The 12,812-nt window shown below is 38.4% G+C and overlaps 1 protein-coding gene across 4 annotated transcripts in view; it reads right to left on the bottom strand.

The window, feature by feature from the left end:
• Positions 1-479: 479 nt before the first annotated feature.
• Positions 480-12,812, bottom strand: part of Ppargc1a (PPARG coactivator 1 alpha) — a 649,949-nt gene continuing 637,616 nt past the window's right edge. For all 4 annotated transcript variants that reach the window (XM_070012853.1, XM_070012854.1, XM_070012852.1 and 1 more), the window contains 2 exons: positions 12,648-12,799; positions 480-4,666 (listed from right to left, as the gene is read on the bottom strand). In XM_070012853.1, coding sequence (XP_069868954.1) covers positions 4,563-4,666; positions 12,648-12,799 — 256 coding nt within the window. In that variant the 3' untranslated portion in view covers positions 480-4,562. The remainder of the gene's footprint in view (positions 4,667-12,647; positions 12,800-12,812) is intronic.

The raw sequence follows: 12,812 nt of genomic DNA, 5'->3' as shown, positions 1-12,812 counted from the left end.
TACATAGCAGCTCATCCTATTTGCCACCTGGTGACTTGACCATAATGAGGACTAGATCTTGAGTCCAGTCTTTGAAAATAAAAATACCCAAATCCATGTAGCATAGGATCACTTTCTACACTGAATATGTGGCTGCCTTCTCCTTACAGGAAATAGCTCATAATTTAAAAATACACACTTTCCAGGGTGAAATGCAAAAATAAGATAATCCATTTGGTAAAATCTCAGGTCACTTTCCACCTCTCAAAGTGCATTATAGAAATCATCACGTCTGTCTACCCCTATGGTTTGAAAGAAGACAAGGTAAAACACAAGAGGTGCCTGGTTCCTCAGAGCTGAAATGCGTCCATGAATATGGAAATGAAGGGAGGAAGGGAGAAGCAGCCAGAGAGGAACGAGAATAATTATAAGCGAGTAATGTGTACTGATCTGAGAAACGTGACCAGCAGTTTGGTTCCGATAAATAAGAAAAGCAGAAGTAGGTTTGAAACATTCGTTTCCCTTTATTAGCTCAGTGAGGCTGATGTGTACTGCACATTTAAAAAAAATCACAGGAATTTTCATACAATGAATAAAACCACAACAATACATGTAGAATTGGCAGGTGGAAAAGGAGCCCAGTCAGGGCTCAACTCATCGCTCACTTTCCCTTCAGCGTTAAGTTCAACCGACAGTGTTACACTTTCACCTACAAATCTTAAAGTAGCTCCATCAAATCAGCAGTTCACATTATTGAAAATGTCTGTCACATAGGTACAAATTTAGAATCATCACATTATATCACATGGCTATTCTAGGTCATCTATAGATCAGGTCTTAGACTACAGTGATTGAAGTTCTCGTTACAGCCATCAGAAAAAAAGGACACATAATCATTACCTACTGTAAGCTCACATCTAAAGGCATGAAAAGGCTTCTTTTTTTTCCAGCTGACCTAAGCATCATACCCCCAATAGTGCAAAGTTTCCTCTCTGCTGCATGAATGTTGACAGCTCAACTGTTGTTCACAGAGTTGTTTAGCAAGAAAAGAAAAAAAAAGGATTGTGTTGCACTGGAAGAATTATTTTCTGCTTCATCTCTTTAGTGAAAACCCCCACATTTCAAAAGCACCAGTTCAGTCACCGAAATTGTTGACGTGGTACTTAACCACACAGTACGAAGGCAAGGGCCCACGGTCATCTAAAAAAATCTCCTATAGATCTATGCCAAAATTTGCTTCCAATGATAATGGGGTGCATGTGCCCTACTGAAATAGTCTTTTCCCCCCTCAAAAAGATTTTTAAAAAATTCAAAAGAACACAGCTTACAGTTTGATGGGTTACCCACAGTGTCTGCATAAGATATGAGAGCTCCACTCATTTTTAGATAAAATTCGAGGTCACAGAGGAAAACTCTCTTCATGGGAACATTATTCGTCAGGCCCAAAGTCGGGGAATAAATTAATCCTCACCATGACATCTATAGTGTTACCTCTCGATAAGTAAAGAAAGAAACCAAGTAGCTCACTCATGTCAACAATTCAGGGGAAAAAATAAAGAGAGAATGTATTTAAAATTGGATCACATATATTGAAAGGCAAAATAGAGAACGCATCTGGTCCTTGGACACATAATAGGATTTACTAAATATCGATTTCTTAAAAATAATTTATTGCTCTTAATAGTCTTTTTATTATTATTCTACAACAGAAGATACTCAAAATTCAGAAAGAAAGACTGTAAACTTGAGTTTGGCGTTCACAAAGAGTTAAAATACCTGCATTTAACCTACAGAACAGCAAGAATTAGGCGGATTAAAGATGTGTTACTATTGTAACGCAGAACCTGTGAACAAAGTTCTTTTATTTCATAGTATTTTTTTATTGCTTTCTATCTACTTAGAAATAAGAAGCCAAAAAACTCGAGCAAGCATCCGACAGGACAGACGGTGGATCCACTCAGAACACAATATGCTGGTGATAAATGAACGCAGCTATCAAATTAGCTGCATCGGCCTGGGGGTGAAACCCATCTCATAAGATCGTGTTGGGTGAGAGAAAGGAAAAAAAAAAGTACCATTAAGTAGTAGGTATCACACATCTTCCAGAAAAGTCATGTCAGCCGAACAGCAACCGAATCTCAATTTGGAAACTTGAATACACAATTCCAAACTTTAGTGAATTCCATAGCCGGGACTCCAGACTGAGACGAAATCCGGATGGTCGGAATGAAGGTTGTTTTCTGAAGGGTTTTTTTTTTTTTATTATTGAATTTAGCAGAAGCAATGTCATCAAGAAACAACATGATGGTCACGTCAGAGGCCATGCTAGTGCAATTAAGCACACTGCTTCTGCAAAAGCCGAGTTTTTGTTTTTTGTTTTTTTTTTTCCCAAAAGAACAACTTACACTCCAACCTGACAACTGCCATGCATCCTAGGTAGAAAATTTCCACTGGCTTTATTATTTTCATCAGCTCATAATTTATAATAAATAGGCTATCTGCAACTGATAAATATGTCTCTTTAGTAAACAAAGGAATGAAATATCAGTATTTATACAGGATGCATAACTATAAAAAATACAGATAGATACCATCATCATACTCTGCCAAGGGAAAGAGATACTGGCTTCAAAGATAGTCTTCAGACACACATTAATTATTGTAAAAATCATACTGTAATTATTACTTCAGCATTTTTGTATCAAATTAAAATCACAAAAAATTAAAACAGAACAGCATTTTAAAAAGATTTTTGACCTCTAGTTTCAAAACTACTGTTGATAGAGAAAATAAAAACATTTTGTAATGGTTACCCATTGAGAGACTTTACATAAAATCATGGTATCTTCTAGAAAAATTTTAGATGAGAAAATTTCATTCCCCTAACAAATCCAGTGTATAAAACTTCAAAGAAAAACAAGCAACAAGAAAATGTGGAAAAATATCGCAGAAGTAGTTAATACCTTTAGGGAACTAGGATATTTTTTCTTTTTGACAAGATGTTTAGATCGAAGCGTACCTAGGAAGGGATGAAGTACGTAAAGCATCATTGGTTGTGGTTGCACTCAATGGACATACACACTGTCTTTTGTGTTGTTTGGTTGTTTTTGTTTTTACAATCAAATATATATATAAGCAGTAAGTTCAGCTTCTAAATAGGTTAGTGTACAATAATTGTTTCACCTCATAATTACATTTGAATATTCTTGATTAAGAAAAATTGAGCAGTTTTTGAAAAGAAGGCTGCATTTACAGTGCATAGCTGTAACAAAAGAAGAACATCGTTGTATAGTATATACATAAAATAAAAATACTCCATTTAACATCTGTAAATACTTAACTACATCAGAGAATGCAGCAGTGACACTATCGGAACACACCCAGAGAGTTCTGCTCAACTCTCATCAATTTTATAACATCGTGTCCACTCCTCAGAGGGAGCTGCTGAACACGCTGCCTGCTTGACCATTGACAAGGCTTTTAAAATCTGCAGTGGAAGAGATCAACATTTTGGACATTTTACATGGGTGTCAGGACAAGGATGAACTACAGAAACTTCAAAATGTTAGGAAAGTTTAGCATTCTGGTGCCTGCAGTTACCTCTCCCACCAAGATTCCATGGCAAAAGGAAAAAAAAGAAGAAAGGGAGGGAAAGAGGGAGAGAGGGAGAGAGAGAAAGAGAGGGATGGAAGGAAGGAGGGAGAGAGAGAGAGAGAGAGAGAGAGAGAGAGAGAGAGAGAGAGAGAGAGAGAGAGAGAGAGAGAGAGAGAGAAAAGGAGGGATATAGGGAGGGAGACAGGGAGGGAGAGAGACAGAGAGAGAGGATATTAGTTCGGTGGAACCTGTGGTTTCCTTCGGGATTGTCAGAGTCATTGTGTTATGAGAGAAAGCTTGCTTCAAGTTGGTTTTGCACTTTCTTAAATAATCAGTACAGAGGCTGATGCCGGACATCAGCAGTGTCGTTTTAGGGTGGTTTGTGGTTTGATGGTTAGTTTTCTTTCCTTTTTAAGTTTATAGATATATCTATCTATCTATATCTATATCTATATATATAATATCTCCTTTTGTATAGAATATGAACATTTTGAAGTTCTAGGTTTTAAGTGTGTCTTCATGGAACTGCTGCCATTTGAAGTGGTTTGCCCTTGCACGTTCCACTCAGGTGTCCCCAATGCTCGCATGTACACACACACACCACACACACACACACACACATTTTCCCAAGCCACATATGCATGTGCACGTGCATGCGTGCATGCACGCGTGCACACACACACATACATACACACACAGTCACTGAGAGACTTCAGGGAAAGCAAAGCTGACACCCATGAATACACATGTGCTTACTGGATATTTTTTTTTCTGTCTCTTGCCTCTTCAGCAGCTGTGTTCATGTAAACCATTGTTGTTGTTGCTGTGGTTGTTCTTGTTGTATTGTTGTTGTTTTGTTTTGCTTTTGTACAGAGTGTGTAAAGTAGGAGAGATTTCTAAGTGTGACTTGCAATAGTCTGTCAGGGAAGGACGCGCTGTCCGTGAGGTATTCCCCGTCTCTCTCTCTCATCCTCAGCCAGGGGGACACGTTACCTGCGCAAGCTTCTCTGAGCTTCTTTCAATAAACTATCAAAATCCAGAGAGTCATACTTGCTCTTGGTGGAAGCAGGGTCAAAGTCATCTGAGTTTGAATCTGAAAGAGACCCAAACTAGGGGTTAGATGGACCCTTTTCTTGACCACCATCAACATGATGTTTGATTTAAGATTAAAGGAGGTCACTGCAATTTAGCTACTCAATGTACTTCATACCCAGATTTGCATGTAGATTAACAGAGGATGCAGTGGAGAGCACTCAGAAACATGACAGAATGAGGTAAGGGGTGACGCTGATCAAGATGCAGTAGACTCACAGTCTGACATGTCGAATTGAAACCACTTTACACAACTACTTATGGGTAATAAGATAAATAAAGAAATGTTAAATGAATGAATGAATGCACCCTTGTTGACTTGTTTTAGATATGAATACTCCTAGGATATAGGCAGAGCATACTTCAATATCTCTGCTTCACAGATGGCCACCCTATCTGTATCTTCATCCTGACAGGCTAAGTTGTTCCTCAATAATGTAGACACAGAGGAACAAGTAAAAGCTGGAAATGATTTCCCTTTACAATGGGATTTGTTGTATGGAGTATAAAAGCCATGTGAATGAGAGGGAGGAGCATCATCTCATCATGTCCCTGAATTTCCAGCCTGCTAGTCCCTTTGTGATATGAAAGGCAACACAATCTGGTCAACTGGTCAACACAATCTGGAGTAAACTTTCCCCCATGAAAAGCCTAGGAAAGTGCTTCCTACTCCAGGAGGGTAGATTCTACCTCTTCACTGTTAAAGGGAGAAGGAAAGTATGCTGGTATATATAAAACCACATTCTTTGTTAGATCTCTGAACTAGTTTAAGTCAGGTTTTATGAAAATGTGCACAAGCTAGTTCAAGTACTCCTTAACCAAAAAAAGTGATTTTTTTCAGCAATGATGAAAGTTCAATGCCATTAAATATTTCTGATGTTTCTCCACTGGTATCTGAGAACGTCAGATATTTCTTGCTAGTCTTACAAGTAAGAAAGGATGGCTTGGGAGTATCCACAAGTCTTTCGAAATTATATTCCTTCTTTGTAAAACAATTACTAGAAAAGGAGGCAAAGCCTTTCTGGAATATATTAACAATTATACAAAATATATGTACATGGTCTACTTTTTCCTAAGTTACAATAGAAATGCTTCAAGTGAGGGAAAAGTATAATTATAAAAAAATTGAAGCTGAATTATTGATATAATTTTACACCAGGCACAATGGCTCAAGCCTGTAATCCTAGGTACTTGGGAGACAGAGATAGGGAGACAGGAGTTTAAGCAAAGTGAGGAAAACCAAATATGAAGATCGCAGTCTAGGTCAGCATGGGTATAAAGCAATACCCTACCTTTAACATAACAACCACCAGAAGATCTGGTAGAGTGGCTCAAGTGGTAGCATACATGCCTCACAAGCATGAGGCCCTAAGTTCAAACCAGATATGCTCCCAAAAAGAAAACAGAAAATGTTTTGCAGAGACAAGGAGTTTAGCTAGGTGACAGTACATTTGACTTTAATTCCCAGGACCATAAAAGGGAAGAAATCATAAGGCTCCAAGTGCTTGAGCTCAGCCTGATTTCTGTTTCCATCATGTTTCAGTCAATTTTCAATATTTCGACAAGGTATTCTTCCACTTAAATAACAAACAAAAAATTCATTCTGGGAAGGTGGCTCAGTGGTAAAGTGCTTGTCTTGCATGCATGAGGCCCTGGGTTCAATTCCTCAGTACCACATAAGCAGAAAAAGCCACAAGTGGCACTGTGGCTCAAGTGGTAGCACTAGCCTTGAGCTGCAGAGCTGAGGGACAATGTCTAGGCCCAGAGTTCAGGCTCATGAATGACTGAAAAAAGAAATCATTCTACCATCTTTGATTATTGACTTTTTCCAAGAAGTTTTTTGTTTCTTTTTCTTCTTCTTTTGGCCATGTAGGAACAACAACAATGACAAACTTCCTCAGACATAAAAGCAAGGCAGGGGAAAGGGCAGTCTTCCTCAACAGCATCTTAAATCATGAATTCTTTTTTTTTTGGGGGGGGGTGGTCCGGTCATGGGCCTGAACTCTGGGCCTGGGCGCTGTCCCTCAGCTCTTCAGCTCAAGGCTAGCGCTCTACCACTTGAGCCACAGCACCACTTCCGGCTTTTTTTCTTTTTGCTTATGTGATGCTGGGGAATCGAACCCAGGGCCTCATGCATGCAAAGCAAGCGCTCCACCACTGAGCCAGCTTCCCAGCCCAAATCATCAATTCTTAAACCACACAAGCTTCTACCTTTTCTCCTCATGGCCACCTACTAAATGGTGTTTACTTGTATTACAGAGGTTTTCATGACCAGCTTGTTTTCAATTCAAAAATCTTTTGTGCAGAGACAAAACAAGGAAATTCTAGCTCTGTATAGGGATTGGTTTGAAGTCAGAACACCATTGTGGCTCAGGATGGAAGATTCAGGAGGGTAGTCTATGGGATGAGCGTGCATCAGGAAACCTTTCCTGGGAAGGAGTTTTTAAATGATTTAATTTTTATTTACTTATTTAGTTTTAGCTGGTCCTGTGGCTTTAACTCAGGGCCTGGATGCTGTCCCTGAGACTCTTTGTGCTCAAGGCTAGCGTATCACTTGAGCTACCACACAGCACCACTTCTGGCTATTTTTCTGGTGGTTAATTGGAGATAAGAGTCTCATAGACTTTACTGTCTGGGCTGGCTTCAAACTGTGATCCTCAGATCTCAGCCTCCTGAGTAGCTAGGAGCCATTGGCACGCAGCTTAATTTACTTTTTAACTTATCTTTAATTAGTTGTATTAAGGAGATGCCAGATAAAAAAAATCAGTTTATGGGCACAATGCATCTTGATCAGTGGCACCCCTTTCAACATTTTCATTTCACTTGGACCTACCCTTTCCCTTACTTTTTGTGTGTGTGTGTGATAGACACAATGAATATGCTCTACTGCATGCTCCTCCCCTTACTCCTTTCCTTCCTCTTCCTCTCTCCTCCTGGCTCCACCCCCTCTTAGATGTACCCATTTCCTGGTATTGATTTTGTTGGGCTTTGATGTGATCTTTCCAAAAGGGTTATACTATTTGAGCTCTTCATAGAGGTTTTCATACTTCTGTGAATTTATTTGTAATCATTTGCATATCACCCAGTGTATTTGCTTATAGATTTCTAGGCACATTTTATCTGCCACAAATGAGAGAAACCATTCAACCTTTGTCTCTCTGTGTCTGGCTTACTTCCCCTACTATAGTCTTTTCTGGTCTTTGCATTTCCACACAAATGGAACAATCTCTATCTTTCTAATAGATGATTATAATTCCATTGTGGAAATTTGAAAGGAAGCAGAAAAGCCTACCCCTGTATTATTCTAAGTGAAGCCTAGAGTTTTTGCATATCTGTATTTTCTTGGGCAAATATTACAACCCCTATGGAAGCGCAGCCTTGAGAGATCCTTGACTGTAAAATAGTATACACATGTATATGCCCACTTACAAGAACCTTTTGTGTTGAGATATAATGTGGGTGCATTCAATTCCTGAGGCAACAACAGCATCCTCCCTCCCATGTTCTACTGCACTAACAGGAGGATGTCAGAAAACTACTCTAATTATTTTTCCAGAGAAATTGTTATAAATAATGATCCCATATTAATAGAAACAAATCACATCACATTTGTATTCCTAGCACCTGGAAAACCTTTAGCACAAGGTAAGGGACTCAAATTAATGTTTGTTGAAAGAATATATTAATCTCAAACACCTGCCTATTATTAAAAGACATGGCTGAAAATATTTGTATTGGGATCTGAGAATGATTTATCAATCAGTTGCAAGGTATATGTAAAATTATGTATGCATTCCAGATGCTGATTATGCAGTACATTATTTAGAGTTAATAAACGGTCTGTGATGAATTTTTATGTTACTTTTTCTTCTGTGCTTAAATGTAAGTTCTGCACTACATCTTTGTCCTGATCAAGCCTGTTGTACTATTAACCCATCTTTTTATTCCAATCCTGTCTTCTTTAATATTTTGATCAAGGTGTTTTAGAAAGATTCATTTGCTTAAGATATAAACAAACAAACAAACAAAAGAAACACAGATTAGAGATTCATATAAATCAGGTCTCACACCTTGGCTTCATCATCATAGCCTTGATCAAGTCACATTAAACTTACAGTCTCAAAAGTAGAAGCTGGATCGTTATGCTTTGCTGTAATAATAATGTATGCATCCTTAACTGGTTTCAATGGCTGAGAAATAGAATGTGTGAGCTATCTTTATTTAGAGGATCAAATAAATATAGCAAAAAGATATTGCTTGAATGTGTCTAAAATGATATCACATTACTGACTTAGTAAATTTAACATGTATCACATCCTTTTCAATATACCCCTGAGCATACATATGTTTCTAATTTCTCTGAGTAGATATATTTTCTGTTATCTATTTATCATCTATCTATATTTTTCTGAGTACCAGGGCTGAACTCAGCGTCTGAGAGCTGTCGCTTAGTTTTTGGCCCAGGAATAGTACTCTACTACTTGAGCCAAAGCTTCATTTCTAACCTTTTGCTAGTGAATTAGAGACAAGAGTTTCATGGATTTTTCTGCCTCGTCTGGCTTTGAACCTGGACCCTCAGATTTCAGTCTCCTTAGTGGCTAGGATTACAAGTATGAGACTCTAGAACCTGGTGTTCTTTATATGCTTATGCTCATGAAAGTTTGTGCTCACACATGTTTGAATCATTCAACTTGAGCCCTTTAGGGAATAAAGACAAGACATCAAAATGTCCCTCGATTTCATAACTACCCCTATTGTTGACTCTCCCCTTTTAAAAGAATTCTAAATGTCTAACTTCTCACAGCTAACATTTTAAATTATAGGCATACCTACTATTTATTGAGCACTTATATTATGCCAGCCACTGTGTTAACAGCTTCAGATGTAATTAATATTTCTCCATAACAGCACTAAGATAGTTTACAAGGAAAGAAGCAGAAGCTAATGGAGTTAAAATGCTTTAAGTCAGGGATGACAGGTCTCTACAGCCAATGTTCTTTTGAATGCATGCTCAGAAAGTCTATCGCTCATGCCACTGAAGTGCTTGAGGCGATTGGAAAATCCCTTGCTACTACAATGCACATCCAATACACTTTTCAGAAAATGTGGAACAAGCTTAGAAATGGTGAAGTCTCTATGGCTGCTGGCTAGGCAGGGAGATAACGAGAAAGGAAGCATTCTTCTTCGAAATATTTCAGGGAGGTGCCAGTTCAATTTGGAAATACCATCCAATCCTCCTCGACCATGATGAATCATGATCTGAAGGCCCCTCTAGGTAGCTTATTTTAAACTCAAGATGTTTTGGGAGGCCAGAATCACCCTAGCCTTCATCACTAAAAAAATAAATAAATAAAATAAGTCAAATCAACTCAAGGCTCCAATCTGTCTTGACTGTTTTTATCAGCCAACATTTGAAGAAATGACTTGCCACATTTTATATTTTCATCCCTAGGCCTCTATCTTGCTAACAGCCAGCTGCCTCTCCCCTGTCTCCACTATCTATTTAGCCTGAGAAGTGAATTATAGCATATTTCCTCTGAACAATGCACAGCACCTAGATCAATTACTCTGGGAAGACATCACTTTGTTGCAAGGGAAAAAAGAAACCCCAGCACTCACTCGGTGTTCATTTCTTTATCTCCAGCCAGAACAATTGCAGGTAGATTTCTAATAATACCGAGGAATACATGTACAGGCTAATTTCCCTCATATTATAAATTAACTTCAAATAATTACGTCCCATTTGCCACTTTCCTTCCTTCATTCCCTCCTCATGAAAATTTAAAGGCTTCTAATATACACATTGGGAATGGTATTTGATAGAACAAAATTAAAGCTACAAAGGAAATTAAGATGTCAAGTGTGACATTATTTATAATATCAAAAATTACATATATCTATACATATATATCTTGGAAGGGGTGGGTAGAAGGGTAGTTAGCAGATTGAAATGATGAGACAGATCAAGATGCATTGTATAAGCCAGGAGCTGGTGGCTCTCGCCTGTAATCTTAGCTACTTAGGAGGCTGAGATCTGAGGATCACAGTTCAAAGCCAGCCCAGGCAGAAAAGTCCATGAGACTCTTATCTCCAATAAACCACCAGAAAACTGGAAGTGGCGCTTTGGTTCAAGTGGTAGAGCACTAGCCTTGAGCCCAGGCCTAGAGTTCAAGCTCCATGACCGACCAAAAAAAAAAAAAAGCATTGTAAACATGAAACTGCTTTGTTAAATAACAAAAACATTGAAAGGGGTAACATTGATCAAGATACACTATATTCATAAACTGCTTTGGTGAATGGCAACTTCTCTGTACCACTACTTAAAGATAATAAATATGTTAAAAAATTTAAAATTAGGTCTGGGAAGGTGGCTCAGTGGTAGAATACTTGCCTTGCATGCCTGAGGCCCTGAGTTCAATTTCTCAGCACCACATAAGCAAAAAGAAAAAAGCCGAAAGTGGCGCTGTGGCTCAAGTGTTAGAACACTAGCCTTGAGCTGAAGAGCTGAGGGACAGCACCCAGGCCCAGAGTTCAGGCCCCACGACTGAACCCAAAAACAAAAAAATTAAAATTGCATTGTACACATGTGGCTGTTATAAAATAATTGAGTCGAATGATAAAATTTGTTCAACAAAATACTAGGAGATCACTATGATGTATTAATGAAATATGTATGACTCTGTTACTCACAAGAAGTGAACTTACAGTGTTAAGAAACAGCAGAACATATGTGTGTGTATGCATGTGTATGTGTATAAAATATATGTATAAAGTGACCTGGAAATAAGGTAGTAGGCTTTACAAGGCAAAATAGTGTAAGCTAGCTCATTCATTTATTAGTTGTGGTTACTGCTTGAGAATGGGCTGATGGGTAATTTTACTTTTCTTCTTAACTATTTTTATCCAGCTTTCATAACAGGAAAAACAAATATTTACTTATGTCTCCCTTTCATTATTTGAAAATGGGGATGATAACAGTAATGTCCACCTCTTAGAATAATCTTGTGAAGCAAATGAGAAAATGTTTTCAGAACTCCTGGCCTTCTGTTCTAGCACAGGGAAGCACTCACCAAATAATAGGGTTTGTGTCTTCTGTTCTAAAGAAAGTGAGCACAGGATCATTTACCATATGAAATTTTACTTTCTCCTCTCATTGTAATTCATGGAAAATGACAGTTTTCCTAAGAGCTTGTGAAATAATGAGGAGAAAAGAGCCACCAGTGCCTGGCTCAGATTTTTTTTTAACCTATGAAGTAACTTCAGAAGCAAGGGGCTTACACTGAGCATATTCTCTTCCCTAAGCCCACTGTGGCCATACTGTGGTTTGTACTAAAGAATTGAGAATAGTCACGGAAAGCAAAAGCAGATTACAAACACACATTAAATACACACACACACACACACACACACACACACACACATAAACAACACATAAAACATACAAATTTTACTACATACAAAGCACAATACCTTCTATAAATATATATACAAATGGTGCAGACAACACAAGCAGTATCTGCCCTGTGTTGCTAGGAGTAGGCCCCTTGCTTCTAAAATTAAGTCACATGTGTAAAAACAGTATTATCTGAGATAGGTGTTATTGACTCATGCCTGTACTTAGCTACTCAGGAGGCTGAGATAAGAAGATCATGGCACAAAGACAATCCAGGCAAATGCCAGAGATTCTTATCTCCAAATATCCAACCAAAAGCCAGAAATGGAAGTTTGGCGCAAGTGGTAGAGCAAAAGAATCCTAATTAAGAGCACAAAGGCCCTGAGTTCAAACTCTAGTACCTTCACAACCAAAATAAATAAATGAAAAAATTTAAAAAAATATTGGTATTCAAACATCTCCCCTACCACCTCCGGTAAAATAAGAGTGACACTCACACCTAAGGGGCCCGCTCAGTGTGTGGCTTCCATTTCTGAGTGTTTTTTTTTCTCAAATGGGTTTTTCATTCCATGTGCAATAAAAGCCATACCTAGATCTGCATAGTTAGACTTGACAAATTGCTTGCGTCCACAAAAGTACAGCTCAAAGTCGCTTTCGTTCGACCTGCGCAGAGTGTATCCATTCTCAAGAGCGGCAAAAGCATCACAGGTGTAACGGTAGGTGATGAAGCCGTAGCTGTCTCTGGAATGGACAG

Source organism: Dipodomys merriami, unplaced genomic scaffold (genome assembly GCF_024711535.1).
Source record: "Dipodomys merriami isolate MVZ:Mamm:240054 unplaced genomic scaffold, mDipMer1.0.p SCAF_9, whole genome shotgun sequence".
NCBI lineage: Eukaryota > Metazoa > Chordata > Mammalia > Rodentia > Heteromyidae > Dipodomys > Dipodomys merriami.
The sequence above is the reverse complement of the archived record's forward strand: the minus strand, read 5'-3'. Positions and strand labels throughout refer to the sequence as shown.